Genomic DNA, 16,750 nt, shown 5'->3' on the forward strand with positions numbered 1-16,750 from the left:
TTACTTTATAGAATAACAGTGATGGTCAAATATGGCACTATTTTGTTCATGTATGAAACGATAGTAGCCGTACAACCGGGCTTGGTAAGGTTGGAGTGTTTATTTTAATAAACGACGAGCATTGAATCCCCCGCATCGTGTGGACGTGAGTTTTTGCCTGTCGTTTTCCTCCACTCTCCACGGCCTTAACAGAGCAACGGACCCAAAACCATCACACCGTGTTTAAAGACAAGATGCAAAAGATTTCCTAACTCTACTCCTGCAGTTATGTCATTGTCTGGTAAAAAAAAAAAAAAAAACACCTGATATGACTGACTGTGTTTAATGCATCTTGCCCGACACCTCAGCAGGCTCAGGAGGCCATCTCTCTCTCGCAGGACTAAATAAATCTTCAGAGAAAAAAAAACACATGAATCCTGCAGGATCAAAGGCAGCGCTGTTTTTGATAGAATTATCAACCACTTATGTCACTGAGTGTATCATAATGTTGCCAATGTAAGGTTCAATTGCTCTCATGCCAATATGAGTGTTATGTATAACTGTGCCAGGAGAGGTTGTGTGTGATATCATTTGTCAGTCAAGTTGAAAATAAGCAGAGACTACATCATCTGTGATCTATTCATACCTGTTATATCTACAGCCAACCCAGGCTTTGATTCAAGCTGCTATGCCAAGATTTAGTGCGCAAGATTGCTTGTGTGTTTTTTCCAAGTCCAGTTCTCTGTGCAGTGCCAACTTAGAGCCTGTTAGCGGTCACCTGCCAAGGCAGCGTCGTAGGTGTTTAACTTTATAAACCTAGTCACTACGAGAGTGCCAGAGTGTGTGTTTGATTGCCTTTGATTTCTCTTTAATCATATTTTGGGCATGTGAGTCGATGCACCAACTCCAGTCTTTTCTGTGTAATCACGTCTGCCTTCAAGAGGCCATGACCACCCAAAGTCAAGAACTGGAACATGTGGTCCTGCTTCGAAGGGAAGAAGACCCCAAACAGATAAACAGCCTGCATTGAATGTATAGTCTTTCCACATTAAGATATTTTTAGGATGGTTTCAAGTTGAAAGATCAATCTTTGGCCTGATGTGGTCAAACGATTTTAGGTTTTTTTCTCCAGGTCCACAACAGCACAGATTGTCCTGTCATCTCATTAAAAGTGTCTTCACCCTCCCAAATTATCTCAGGATTAATTTCACTAAGTAATATCTTCTGTAGCAGTGTTGATGTTAAGTAAAAAAAAAAATTATCTAAAGTCTAAAATGTCTTAGCTATGAGAGTGCAAACCAAATTCTTATAGAAACTTTTTGACACACTTTTATCGATCATATGGAGGTCATCACTGTTCATCGGTTCTTCAACAAATTCAACCTACCTGGGTAGCTGCAAACAGTTGACTGAGTCTGGGCTCAGTAAACGACCATTGTTCTTCATTTCAAAGACACTGCAATTTCTGGCCATAAACTGCCAGTCCACCCAGGGTTGCTCTGTGTCGGTTCCACTCTCAAGCTTTGTGAAGTCAAGCCTCTGTCTTTGGATACGTACAGACTCGGGCAAGAGGCCGCCAAACTGAACTATAACATAGAATACCTGGAGGAGAAAGGAGTAAAAGTTAGCAGGAATTAAAGCAGATTTTCAAATCGATGATATGCAAACCATGTCAACAGTTTAAATGTTCAGGTTTGGGTTGCGTTTAGTTATTGTTCTCCGTAATCATCTTCAAGACCTTAATGAGAGCGGATATTTTTTCATCTCGTTATATTGGATTGTATTAGAAATTATTTTCTGGCCTCTGTTTTAAAGACAAATATTACAATGGGTTGATACACGAGATGTTTTTGAAAAAAAGGTGCCATGGAGTCCCACTCTTGTTTAAATGATAAATATTAAACTGTCCATGATATGTAATTAATGGATATATTTTAAAAACACTGTCCTCACATGGTGTATAAACACACATTTACACATTAAACACACGTGGTTTTCCATAACACATGAACCATGATGTTTGTGTGTAGGTGTGGTGTGTGTGTTAAGTGTTATCTGCCCCTCTACAGTGTGGGACGGGACACTGGGTTGCACAGCAGGAAGCGCGTTAAGCCACCCTGCAAACCCACACATACACAAACACACACAAACCCACAACTTCACAAAGTGTCTTTTATCTGAGGACTTGAGTCGAGCTACGACGTCAGGACAGCCCCCAAAATCCTGCCTACACTCACACACACACACACACACTTCAGAGAGAAGAGGGACGAGTCTTTTGACAGCCGCAGTGTCAACAGCGCCCAAATCCAGCAATCTCTCTCCGTCTCCCGCGTCTGTCATTGCAGTGCTTGGAAAGAGGATAAAACTACTGTCCACTGCACAATAAGGTGCAAGCTGATTCTGTAGTGTTTGTCTGGTAACATTTCAACTGCACACTCAAAGACACGTTTACTGTCCAATCCATCCCTTTTTAAGTACATTTATGTTTGATAAAGTTCATAAAATCCCATCTGCATACTGTTGTTTGGGTCAAATTCACATATGGATAGATTCATTGACCATCTTAATAAAGTGAGCTAATTTGGGCCCCCACATCTCCAACTCGGAGAAATCAGATCTCTATCTCTCTAAATGTCTATATATCTATGTATGTCTAACCATCGGCGTCCCCCCGAGACAAAAAATGTTGAAACAGTCTTTTTGCTTGACCATTTCCACTGTGTTCAGAAAAGTCCACAGAGTGTCATTTCTGTGCAGCTCTGAAGCTCCTTTAGTAGAATGTGTTTTCACCTTGGAGCGTTTAAACCCCGACTATCTGCAACACAGTAGTTGATCTTTCAGTCTACAGTGAAAGTTGTGAAGTAAAGACTGAACGCCTGAAAGTCGTGCTGCTCATCTCCGCTGGTCACTCGTTGAATTTAATCGAGTTGTCGTTCAGTCCACTACTCCACAGTAAACCAGCCTTTTCTTGAAATGATTCTTTTTATGATTTTTCATTATTACTGTGGAATCATACACTGTGTGTTTGTTACCTGGTATTGTCCATTAACCAAGTCCACAGTAATAGTGAGTCCTTCATCTAGTTCCTGCGTTGACATGATCTTAGAGAGCCATGTGGTGCCCATGTCCTGATCATTGATATAACTGAGTGGGTGGGCATTCAGGTTGAGTCTTGAGACTCGATCATTGGTGATGTCTTCAACACCGCTGGGAATGCAGTATCTGTGAAAAGGGAAACATTGACGTCAACTCATGTTGAATAAAAACACAATAATATGAAGCAGAGAGCAGTAACACTAAAGAACATGTGCTTTACCTCTCAACTAACGGATGCACTCTGGGGTGACTGGGAGGACAGCGACACTCAGGCTGGGCATGCAGCTCAGGCAGGACCCCCGTGTACATCTCCACTATTTCTCTAAAAACAGTCGATCATTTTCAGAACACAAAACTGATTCTAGAAATGCACATTTCATTGGACAGAGGGAAAGCTGAGTTAAGAATCATTTAGCTTGAAGTCACAGGTTATTATTCAGCACATTGTTTTGAACGTATTGTAAAATAGAAAATCAAAGGCCTGAACTAAAAACTCAAGTCTCACATTTTGTCTCATCCTAATCTCGATGAGAGTCATTTGTAAGCTCAAAGTCCTCGCTGTGTGCAGTACATCACTGGTAAGCAAAACACTAATTGCCTCGTATTGAATTCTCAGGAAAATCCTCTGGAAGCAGTATGGATCTGAAGATGCAACGATTAGTCTTCCCCTTCTCTCTCCTTCCTGTCCCTCTTCCCCTGTCACTTCAATCCATACAGTAACTCGGTGTATTTCTCCTCATTTCTAACCCTTTCTCATCTATTCAGTCTGTCTGTCTCTATCTCTTGTCCTCTTTATCACGTGTCAATCACAGTTTCCATCGGTCTACTTTAAACAGGCCTGCCTTATACATGAATAACATGTCTCCTGCCTTACACTATCCAGCTCACCTGTTGGTCAGAGTGGCAGGATAAAATCTAAAGTCCTGCATCCGTCCAATGAACTGATGAGACCCTTGAGAGATGAAAGAGAGGAGAAAAGAACATAAAGGTGGTGGTAATGGGTTTGCACTGAAGGCAGTGTGAGAGAGGATTTCACAGTATTTAGCAGATTATCTTATCAGTTTCTCGACTCCGGCTAAGTGAGGCTGGCCACAGCTGCTTAGAACGGCCAACTTCATGATACAAAGCCCAACAGGATCGGCCACAGCTTCCATTAGAGAGCAGCAAGGCTTATAAGGACAAATTCATTAGCTCAGTTTGATACAGGGGCTGAAAAAGCTCTGTGTAAGGATAACAAGGTACTACCCACACGCTTCTTTCACTTTCACTGAGGCTTTGTGCACTTCCTGTTTTAAAATGATCTGACTGTTCTGTAAATGAACTGTGATATTTAACATTGAGTCTTCTTTGTTTATTCTGTGTCCTTTCTGACCTGTAAACTCTAGTTTATAACTAAACATCTGTAGTATCTACATTTTTTCACAATACATCAGTGATCAATACTGCTGTATGCTCATATCAACCAATCACTTTTTAAGCTTCATGAATGTTTATGAATATTTTTGACACAAGACGAGATCTGCTGACGTGTTCAACTGCAAAAGTCAAAAACTCATCAGCTAACACGTATAAGTTTGTTGCTGATCTTCCAACTCCAGGCGTTGCTGGAGCTTTTTGACCTCTCCAAGCTTCATGAACCTTTATCGTTGGTGAAGTTGTACCACAAAAATCGCACTCTGCAACGGGAAACTCCACATTCATCAAGGTGCTTAAAGCTCCTTATCAAGCACAGGATGATGTCAAACTTCTGGTCACACACATGGATAGTGGAGAAACACCATCGAACACATAACCGAAAAACTGTCAGGTGCCCAAAACACATCTCCTCGCACAGTATGTGACAATGTGTGATGGAACATCAGAGCCCAAAAACAGATGTTGATGCAGGTCCAAAGAGAGCTGGAGTCCTGTAGTGTCCAACAAACTTCTGTCTAGTTTGACAACAACTCTTAGAAGAGAGATAAACGTCTCGAAGAATCCACAGAACCCCTGCCATGCCTGGGCTTCTCTCTCGCTTTGTCTATGAAAGTATGTGTGTGTGTGTGTGTGTGTGTGTGTGTGTGTGTGTGTGTGTGTGTGTGTGTGTGTGTATTGGACACTTTACTGTGTGTATCCAAAGAAACATCCTTACTTTAGAGACAGAGAGGGTTTGAGTGTGTGTGTGTGTGTGTGTGTGTGTGCGTGCGTGCGTGCGTGTGTGTGTGTGTGTATATATTTGCATTTGAGAGAGGCTTTGCCATGTTTGGCTCGAGTACAATGTGAGCGTGTGTGTTGGGGGTTGGAGGGATGTATCTGTGTGTAAAACAGACACAGAGTGAGAGAGTGTTATGGGATATAAGTGTGTTAGAACAGTGTGTGGTTGTGCAGCCTTAGGCTTTGGCTCAGGATTTCTTTAGCGTGTGGAAATGGGATTATGGCTTCCTCTGAAAAGCACTCTTTCTATTGTTACTGGGATGATGCAAGGTATAAGCCTTAATTCTCTCGTCTCTGTGTAGGTCTCCGTCTCCTCTCTCTGTGTTTCAGTTTCTGAGATCTATCCCTCTTAGTTTCCTTTTCTGTGTTTTTGTGTTGTTACAACTAAAACCAGTTAATATAGCAACTAAGAGTTATGCGTCTTTTATATCTTGTTTTTTGTTTCCTCTCTCTTGTTCACCGGCCCTGCCATTAACAAGATTCTAACCTTGTTGAGAAGTTAAGGTGCATGTATGTATTTTTTCCTTCATGACTTTCTGCTCTGTTGACCAAAGACAATGATAATGAGCAGGTCTTCTTTTTGAGCAGACTCACGTCAGGATTAACTTTGTTTACAAATAGAAAGTGTCTGCTACACGTTAGCAATCAATGTCAATCAGTTTGCATCAGTCATTTGTTAATACAGCTCCGGACCCAGAGGTGAGGAGTGCCAAAGCAGGTAATATCATGTTTAGGGATTACACGATGCATTGTTTCTGCAAGTCTTTTATTGTCTTTGTGAAGCCCTTTTGTTTCCTGTGGAAACATCCCATTTTGTTTTTTTAAACTTCTAAAATAATTGACTAAACCAAATTAACTTCACTGAAGTTATTCATGTTGTGAAATCAGCAGCAGAGTACACACACACACACACACACACACACACACACACACACACACACACACACACACACACACACACACACACACACACACACACACACACACACACACACACACACACACACACACACACACACACACACACACACACACACACACACACAGTTTTAGGGTCCTCTCCAAAAACAGACTTTGTTGTTTATCAATGCATCTGATCAGCATACGCATAATCAATACACTGATCAGAATTCTAGACACAGCCCCCAGGTTTAACAACCACACACACACACACACACACACACACACGCACACACCACACACACACACACACTCTTCCTCTGCCCCAAGCCAATCACTTGTATTGATCACCACTGTTGTGATCTTCAGCTGATCAGATGCTACCTGCTGTGAACGAGGGATCAATGTCTGATAAACGAGAAGAAAAACACTCGTTTATCACCCTCAAGATGAACGGATATCATATTTCTCTCAATTTCTCTCCTATTGACTCTGAGAGGGCTTCCAGGCACTACCAATCAATCACAGATGTGTAGTTGAAGGGGATAAAGGCTGGGAGGAGAATAAAAGTGAAGCAGTCATTGACACCATATTTAAAAACACAGACCAAAAAAACCAAAGAGGCCATTTCACTCCACTTGGTGAAGAGGTCCCTGTCTCTGAGGTGGACTATAAGGGGGTCTTTTTGGAAGTTCTAAAAAGCACAGCCCATGCGTTTATATTTTTGACAACAGTTTGACTACATGGATAATACATTTGAAGTCAGCTTATGATGACAGCTTATGTTCCTTTTTTTGTATTTCATTGAAAAATGATATTCTCGTTATCAACACAAGATATTCTGTATCTATTGCATCTTCAAAACAGCTTACATATAAACTATAATCTTTACCATTAGAGCTGAGTCCCACCCACATGGCTCCATCCTCACTGATGTCAGACAGCCTGGAAGCCAGAGGTTGTGTGTCAAATGGTGTCCCATCTTCCTCGAGGCCATCCAGAAATAGACTCGCACGTCTGTCATGGACCTGGAAATAAGTAAGACTGAGATGTTAGTCTGTGTCGACAACAATAGACTCAGGCTTCGTGTTCACTGGGTAATGTTAAACACAACATCCTGTTTGAATTTCTCAGAGCAGCCTGGACCTTTGATCACGGTGGGAAGGATGGAACTTTAAAAAAAAGATGATCAATTAAAAAAAACAGCATTTCCATGAAGCATCACTGGTTACCATTAACAGCAGCACACTGGAGCATGTACTGTACATGCCAAGGCCAAGGAGCAGGTTTCTGCTGAAACATCACAGAGAGACTGGTGTCTGCTCTGTGTGTGCTTATGTGTCTTTCTGTGCATGTATCTGTGTGTTTTTGCATACCTATGCGTGCGTGTGTGTGTGTGTGTGTGTGTGTGTGTGTGTGTGTGTGTGTGTGTGTGTGTGTGTGTGAATTATACATACAGCTAATCTTCCAGCTCATTTCCCCAGTAGCAAAAAAAAGAGCCTCAGGCTAAACTGCCTCAGCCGCAAATTAGCTTTCTGTTTGACCAAAAATCTCCTCTCCACTCCTTTTCCTCTCTCCTTTCCCGATCTGCTGCATGAATATTAAAAACTGCACAGCCGACAACATGGTCAAAGCAGGAGCAGCTCACTTTCACATCAAACCCAGGCAAAGAGAAAAAAAAAATACTTCCATAAGAGGGGCTCTCCCCCTTAAAACTTTAATGTGCCCTGTCCTACTCTCTCCTTTCAGCTCATCCCTAAATCCTGTGGAACATACTGTGGGACCACTGATAAACGTGACTCTCCCTGTCTAACTAGAGTCCCCCCGTCTTCTTCTTCATCTTTCCCGTCTTCTCCTCTACTCTGGTCCCCACCTTGATTTGTCCTTTCTCCTCCTCGTGAGGTCACCCCCTCACCTTGTTTTCCGGTTTTGAGTCTCCTCGCCTCAACTTCATTTGCTTCCTTTCTCTCCTTATTTTTCATAACCATCTTTACTGTCTTTTCCCTCTCAGCCGACAACTTCCCCCTCTCATCTCCCTTCCCGTCTCTTTCCCTCATGTTTATCCCTGTCGCTCTCACTTGTTGTCAGCTCTTTAGGGAAGTTGAAAAGGTGTGAGGAGGGAAATAAGTCCAAGTCAAAAAAAACGCCTTTAGGGGATGAAGGCAGGCCCAGACAAGTGTCTGCCTCTCAGAGGATAGTTAAGACGCCCAGACAGACACTTTCATGAGGGCTGATTGAAGACTGGCAAGTGCATGAGAGCAGAGGAGAAAGCACAGGAGAGAATAAGAGGAGAAAAAAAAAAAAGAAAAAGAAGAAAAGAGAGACAGGAGGAATAAAAAGGAAAGTCAGGGAGCGGCTGTAAGAAAAGGAGCTAGAAGAAGGGCCCTCTTTAGGAATCTCTAAGCCAGAGCTATGTGGCTCTTGGGGAGATGTGAGGCAGTTGTCAGGCCTGATGTAAATGAATCCTGAAGCGCTTCATCCTCCTTAGCCGCCACGCGCCCTTTTGAAACACAGCCAACTCTCCTTTGTTAGCTTTCACAAACACTTCCCTCAGTTTTGCCTCTTTCCACGTCCATCTGTATTTCACGTCTTCCTTTCCACTACCTCTCTCTCTCTCTTTCAGCTGGTGTAACTTCAGAGGGCTTTGGGTAGGGAGCAAAAAGGGATAAGGAGTTAAAGAATGCACGACTGTTGATAACTAGTCTCATTTGGACTGTGTCCAGTAAGTACAGAAGAAAGGAAATGGTAACATTAAACCTTACCTTTCCTTTTCCCCTTCATACAGAAGAAATGCATTCTTGATATTTAATTGAAGCACTTTAAGCTTCCTTTAAGGTATGGAATTTAAGAAACGGACAACAAACAGAGCCTTGGAGAAAATCTCTCATCGTGCTCTTTTATCAGTCAAATGCTTCACTGACTTTTAACCGTCTATGAGCAATGTAGAAATGCTGGTTCAGAGACACACTGCTGACCACCTCTCTCTGACCTGCTGGCAGTGTTGACAGCTGAGAAAATAATGTGTCACTGATGATCATCTGTGCTCTCAGCACTATTTATAATTCAGTTTCCTTCCATGACCAGCAAAGAACTCCTCACAGGCCCTTTTATACTTTAAATAACAGGCCTTTACACACCAGCCCGGCAAACAGCTAACTGTTTATCTAATTAAAGCCGACTGCTTTATTTCTATCATCGATTTTAGTAGGACAGTTGGACAAACTAGTTGCAACTCATTCTGCCCAGAAGTTTTACAAGCAATTGCCTCCTTTAAAATCCTTCCGATCATGAGAAAGATGGAAAGGCATCTTTCTCATGATCCTGGGATGAGGGTGGCATGAACCTCAACCCCTTTTTCCGGTTACTTTTTCTCAATGACCACTTCATACGTTTGTGAAAAAAAAAAAAAAAAAAACTATAAATAATACAGGGAAGTGTTTTGATGAACACATGAATTATTGCTCTGGTATTTATGGTTTTCTAATCTTGTTTCCTGCAAACTGTCAAACTACAACTGAAGCTGAGACTGGAAGGAGAGATGAGTTCATCAGGTTTCAATCCTTTGCCAGCTTGGATATTGAAACTAAGCCTGAAGCACTACGCTGACTGCCACCATTCACAGCACCATTAGGACTTAGAGCCAGGTCATACTCAGTTATCTCAAAAATAATAATAATCATTTTACATTTTAATATCTCACCAGATAACAAAATGAGCTTGTTCTATTTTGACTGTAGATGTGTGACAAACCTTACTGTGGCTGTATGTCATCGTTACCTGCAGGGAGTGCTCTGGATGACATGTTTAATGTTTTTTATGAGGATTTTTTTTAATCCTTTGCTTATTAACCAACTTCCCTAAACTTTGTTTCTGAAGGCCTCTGTGCGTTAGAGAGTTTCAAGCATCCTTTTCCCTGCATAAAAGCCACCCCACTGGCTATGTTACCACCTAAGCCTCTCTAAAAGCCCAAGGAAACCCTGAGTGGGAAAGCTTTTAGTGATCTGTAGACTGGCATTTTGACTAAAGCTCTTCTCGATTTTCACACTCCTTTCCAAGCCATGGCTCAGTACACAGTGTGGACAGCAGTGTTTCTTCTGAGCTCACTTTGTAGCTGTGGGCCACAGAAACAAGAGAGGTAGTCAAACAATGTGAAAAGATAGTACACAAAGTTTATTAAACAAAACAAAAATACATTTAAACAGAACCTGGTACTGATAAGATGAATCACAGCATACAGAAATGTACCTTGAACACTGTTCATAGTGTTAGCACTGCAGCAAGGCTTTATCATATATATATATATATATATATATATATATATATATATATATATATATATATGTGTGTGTGTGTCCGTATTAATCGTATCTACTCTAATCTTTTTAATCTAGATAGTTCCATCCTTTTCTTTGAAAGTGAAGGTACAAAGTCAACAACAGGCTCTTAAAGGACACTTTCCTCTCTTTTCTGTCTACATCACATACAGTATTGTAGGTCTGTCCTACACGTTTTGCTTTAAAGAGTTTTTTTGGTTTTTTTCCCCTGGCAGACACTGATAGAAGTGTCGAGACTGTCATCATTTCTACAGATTGAAAGAAAAAGTAAAAGGATGATTCAGGGGCATTAATGTTAACAGCAGAAAATCATGGTCGGAGAGATTTCGGAAGTTGTAAAAAGTAAAATTGAGCCGTTTTTCTCGTGCAAATTGGTCAGAAATCACTTTGGAAGTCCCTAAGGAACAATAAATTCACTTACAGGATAAATGGAAGTAGAGGAAGAAAGGAATAACAACGGGAAGATGCACTAAATATTCTAAACAGATGCCAAAGCGAGCATTTGGGGGACAACATCGCTCATTTAATCACATTAAATCCAGAAAAAAATCAAAAATTGCAAAAATTAAAGCTGGAATGAAAAAGAGGATAAATCACAATAAAGATAATTGGTATTAAAATATCAAACTGGTGTTGATGGCAGGGTGACGCATGTTTAGCTTCTGCTATGAAACTAAAGGGTGATGCATCTGAACTGTGCATGCACCAATCTGACCCAAACATTACATGTGTGATAAAAGTCATAGCAGAACAATTGAATTCAAAAGCTTTTTTTTTTTTAACTAAGCTAATATAAGGTTTGTACATATACAGAATGAATTGTGCTTCATTCTGTCACTTATTTTACTTTGTGTAAGGAACAACAATAATCTCCTTGTCTTACTTCAGCTCCCCCTCTATTCACACACACACACACACACACACACACACACACACACACACACACACACACACACACACACACACACACACACACACACACACACACACACACACACACACACACACACACACACACACACACACACACACACACACACACACACACACTAAAAAAAACAATGTATTGAAGTTACTGAACAGGACACCACCAGTAATACAGCCATAGCCAGCTAATTATAGGCTTTCATAGGTTGATTTTAACATTAACAGTGTCAAGTGTGGTGCCAGTTTCAATTAATACACCTTTGACCAAAAGCCAGTCACACCATTACCAGCCATCAATCTGCATCAGTTAGCAAAGCAAAAGTCTGCAAATCAATGTAAATATTGTAAATATTAGTGGATAAAGTCTGAGTGACGTCAGCCATCTGTTTCAGCAGGCTTCGAGCCGGAGCTGAGGCGGGTTCTAAGCCTCTTTCTTGACGAACTTTTACATCACCTGACAATCATGCCAGCTACGTGTCTAACTATGGATAACACATCGTTTAATAACTAATCAGACCTATTTGCTTTTTGTATCAGGCTGTAAACAACTCTGCCACACGTCATGTGACTATCCGGTAGCTGGAGTCAGCCTCAAGTGGACACTCAACGAACTGCAGGATTTTGTACTTCTCCGTCGGCTTTTCAAAATGTGAGGTTGCCGCTTGGTTCACTCTGGAGTTCTAATATTTGATTGACTTTTGTCATTGATAGGGACTTGTACCACTGTTTGCCTCTCGAGTTTGTATGTTTTGATTTGCACAGGAGGAGGTTCAGTCCTTCCTACATTCTAGTGTGTTTATATCAAATATTCATGAAAAACTTGAACTCCCTAAACACATACAGGCCCATGCACTTCTTCAGTAACATATTAAGCCTGCTTACTGGATAATCCCAGATATTACTGCCTTCTGGATAAACTAAAATGAGTAGAAGCAAAAAGCATAAGATGCAATACAGCTCCAGCTCTACAATTCATATTCAGGTATATCATCACCTTCTCCCTCTTTGCTTTCTCTTTTTCTTTTCCCCTTGTATTTTTTTCTCTTCTTTTTCAGCCTCTAGTCTTTCCTACCCTCTGTACTCGTCTCTCCCCCTCATATACTTGCCCTTACCCACAATGAACTGCAGCTCTGATGTACAGCCAATATTCTCTCTATCATATTAGCACGGCTGCAGTGTGTCAAGGTAGTGAAAGGAAGCGGAGGAGAGGAGGAAAGGGAATAAAGAGAGGGAGAGAGAGGATGGAGAGGAGACACATTTGTTCTACTCATCTCAGCGCTAAAAGATACAATTACCTCTCACAGCATATTATCCATGTTTTATACCAGCCCAGGGCCTCATGCCTTTGCCTTGCTGCGCTCACCCCGTGTAAGGCCCATATTTTAACACTAGCTATGACAGTTTATTTAAGAAAAGAAAATTGTCCCCAGGGAGATGGAGAGGAGAAGAGAGAGAGAGTGAGTTCAGGAAAATGAGAGGGAAAGAGGGAAGGGCAAAGAAGGTGGAGGGGGAGAGAATGAAAGGAGGAGGGAAACAGACGTGGAAGAGAATGAGAGAGAGAGAGAGAGTAAATCACTGTCGAAAAAAGCATGAGCAAAAGATAAAGAGAGAGACGGGACATATATAAGGTGACACACCAAGCTTTTAATAAGGACCATAAGTCTAACTTTTTTTTTCCTGAGACTTTCATGAGAGCACACAAAAATGAGGAACACGTACAGTACCACCACAAGAGCAGGAAAGGATCTGCACAATTTAGTAACAAGGTTTATGCCCTGTTTACAACTTGTATTATATTATGCAACCTGGGTGAGCTCTCTGCACATGTAGACCGCTCTAAGAACAGGGACGAGTGAATCTAGAATGCACTGAGGACCAATTGTCGGCTGGATCAAAGTACACAAGTTCAGTTAAAGGTTTGGGTGAATTCCCATGGCCAGCCTCTCCAGGTTCTGGTTAACACTGTGCAGGTTTTAATCAGCAGAACATGCCGCCAATATTTAGAGACAACACCTGCATTAGTGATGAAGAAATGTTAAACTTAACTAAACCTTTATTTATCGGGGTGTTACATATGAATGCATATGGTGAATGCATATGTTCTAGCTTTCTAGACAGTAGTAAAACTTACTCCCAATTTCCACATTGTCTGTGTAGATCTGCGGTCCATAGTCAGCTTATCATGGGCCGACAGCTGTGTCAGCAGTAGGTATGGGTACGAGCACTCGCCGCTGACGCCATTATTCCAGTTGCAATTCCTTACTCGCGCACCTGTGCAAGCACTGCTTTCAGCTCGTACAGCGTTATTCTTGTGACCCAGCTTTTTATTTTCGCCTCACTTAATATACTAGCAAGGAAAACAATAGGCAGTTACGGCAACTCTCAAGGGACAAATTAAACAGAAAGCAAAAGCAATTGTTGTGTCTGCTTCTTTGTATGTTTTTCAATTGCGGTTATCAAACACTTATGAGCATTATCATCACAATTTAAAGACAAAAACTCTCTAATCCCACCACACATTCTCTCTCTCTCTCTCTCTCTCTCTCTCTGTGTAATTGATGCCAGCCCTGTGCCCTTTTGCCTTCTGTGCCAGCAGGCAGAGGGGCTACCGTAGAGGTGTCTGCTTCACCCCTACATCCCAACAACCTTGCCTCACCTTCACATACATGGAGAGAATAACACATATACACATAGGCATACAAATACGTCTTGCATAAATGTGTATTAAACTTTAAATTTAGTGCGTGTGCATGTGTGTGTTGGGGGGCACGAGCCGGGGTCAAATTTTACTTAAAAAAACGTATTTTCTTTTCCCGTAGAAGGAGGGACGACCTATCCACCAACATAACTACCTAGTGTTGAAACTAGGTCTGATTGGGCGATCCAACTCTAAGTGGTGCCTTTTGGCCGTATAGTCTTCAAAAAGGATGGGTCCCTCCATATCTGAACTGACTTCAGGAAGCTCAATTCCATCTCTGAGTTCTACACCTACCCAATGTAGAGAATTGATGATTTGCTGGAGAAGATTGGAGCAGCCAAATGTATTGCCACGATGGACCTGTGCAAGGGATACTGGCAAGTTCCACTGGCGAAGACTTCCCCACAGCTTTCAAACTCAACCTGGATTTTTTTCAGATCACCATGATGCCATTTAGTCTCCATGGAGCATCAGCCATCTTCCAAAGACTGATGGACAGAGTCCTCCAGGAGTATGGGCACTGCACCTCCACCTTACTGAAAAACGTGGTTGTCTACGGAACCATCTGGGAGGAACATGTTCAACACCTCTTACTGGATCTGGGTAAAATGCAGCTGGCAGGGTTGACCCTTAGAAAATGTGAGTTGGCACGGCAGGAGACAATACCTGGGTCGAGGAGGTGTGCACTGTGCATCCACAAATGGATAAGGGTAAAGCTATCCAGTACTGCTCTTGATTTTGAACCAAGAAGGATGTATGCTCTCTCTCTCTTTAACTTGTTTGGCTGGTACAGGTGGTCAGTACCACAGTTTGGAACTGCTGCACCCCTACCAGCAAGGACTATAAGAACCCAGGACCAGGAGGGCTGTGAAACTGCCCTCAAAGGTCTAGATTTCAATGGAAGCGGTTCAGGTGGACACATCGAGGAGTAGTTCTAGATGCGTAGACAAGGTATTCCATCAGTGTTTCCCAAACACAGATGATGAGTACATTCATGGCCGCCTGAGAATATTTCCAACCTGTTTATATTTCATCTTTAATTTATTCCTAAAACTGATGCCTGCGCGAGAAAGAGTTAGAGCAATGCTCTCTGTTTCTGTTTCCGTCTCTCCCACAGGCTCTGTGCAAAACTGTAGCTTCTCAATGCTTCGTTTTAGACATGTTAAGGTACAGCAGCTCTACATCTGTTCTGAATCCCTATAAATTACAGAATATCGAGTGAAACTTTTCAAACGTAAGGTGTAGTCCTGTCTGTGCGCCAATACATTGAGCAGATAAAAGTTGTGTGTCACAAAAACTAAATTCACCTCGATGGCAAATTCAAACCTAGTATTAAAATATACCCTGAGATAAGAGTAAGATCACCTGCACACACTCGAATAAAGAAGTGACCAGATAAATTAATATTACCAAAAAAGGGGAAATAGAATTTAAAATGCAATATTAATGAATTGATAAGAAATGACATTTTTGGTTAAACATAATTCAAAAGGTGGGGGAGGGGGCTCAAGTTTATCATGAATCTGACAATGGTCGGGTTAAATATGTTTGTTGGGTTGTGGGCTGTTGGACTGTATTTAATTGTTCTGATAATTTTGCATTGTCTATATTCTCTGTTTCTTCTGTTTGTCATTAATGTATGAGATTTAAGTTTGTTTGTGCGTGTGTGTGTGTGCGCGTAACTGTTATATTGCATCTTTTGGCCAGAAACCTTTAGACATTTGTGATTGTAAATACTTCTTTTCAGCTCAGACACAGCTTCGAAGTATGTCCTGAATCGTTTGTTGAGTACTAATTTTTCCACTTGTAAAAATGTATTCCCTTTATTTCAATTTATTAAAGAGGTTGGAAAAAGCAACAAATGTTCTACCGTTTTGAAACCACAAATGTCATGGGACCATATCAACATCTGTTCACCGAAGGAGGACCACTGGTTTCTAATAAATAGTTCGCCTTTATTTTAAGACTGCTGTCGTTCTTTAAGTGTTAAGCAGCAGCCTAACTGAGATCAAGTATCTTTGGCATTCGGAGGAGTGGAGCTTGCACAATGTTCCACATAAAAGAAAGAAAGACATTGAGAAGGTATCTGTATCAGAGCAGTCAGTCTACAGGCGTACAAACAAGGCGGAGTCTTCCAGTTTGATAGTGCATGAGAACATTCATGAAGCTTAATATTGCATTGAGAAGTTTGTTTTAACAATTCTGTTTTTGTTCTTCTTTGTCTTTTGTAGCAAGAAAGACACTATTTTGATAATATCACAAGTGTGTGCATGTGTTTAACACCAACAAATAGAAACATGTATATGGGAAACAAACCAATGTTTAACATTCCTGCTGCCATGTAAGCACTGATGGGACCGTTGTGACTGGCTGTCCCTGCGACTGCCTCATCGGATAATACTGATTTGCTCAAGCACTAACAGACGGAGCCCTCTGGGGGTCCTCCAGGCACACAGTCAATCACTGCTACTTTAAAAGATAGTTTTCCAAAGCTATCTGAATCATGAACTTCCCCTCTGTCTTTCTTTTGGCTCTCTCTTTTTGCCACTTATTTTTCTTCACATCCCTCTTTCACCTTAAAACATGGCTACCTTTGGATTTTTTCTATAACTTAAAGAAC

At 41.4% G+C, this 16,750-nt stretch overlaps 1 protein-coding gene across 1 annotated transcript in view; it reads right to left on the reverse strand.

Annotated features, from left to right (window-relative positions):
* Window positions 1–16,750, reverse strand: part of ush2a (Usher syndrome 2A (autosomal recessive, mild)) — a gene marked incomplete at its 3' end in the record, with an annotated part of 185,649 nt that overhangs the window by 157,496 nt on the left and 11,403 nt on the right. Inside the window, exons 7-11 of the mRNA XM_079339442.1 lie at window positions 7,064–7,199; window positions 3,967–4,030; window positions 3,299–3,400; window positions 3,015–3,204; window positions 1,367–1,581 (exon numbers count right to left, since the gene is read on the reverse strand). Of these exons, the coding sequence (XP_079195568.1) occupies window positions 1,367–1,581; window positions 3,015–3,204; window positions 3,299–3,400; window positions 3,967–4,030; window positions 7,064–7,199 (707 nt within the window). The remainder of the gene's footprint in view (window positions 1–1,366; window positions 1,582–3,014; window positions 3,205–3,298; window positions 3,401–3,966; window positions 4,031–7,063; window positions 7,200–16,750) is intronic.

The sequence above is a fragment of the Symphodus melops genome (assembly GCF_947650265.1).
Source record: "Symphodus melops genome assembly, chromosome: 3".
NCBI classification, from domain to species: domain Eukaryota; kingdom Metazoa; phylum Chordata; class Actinopteri; order Labriformes; family Labridae; genus Symphodus; species Symphodus melops.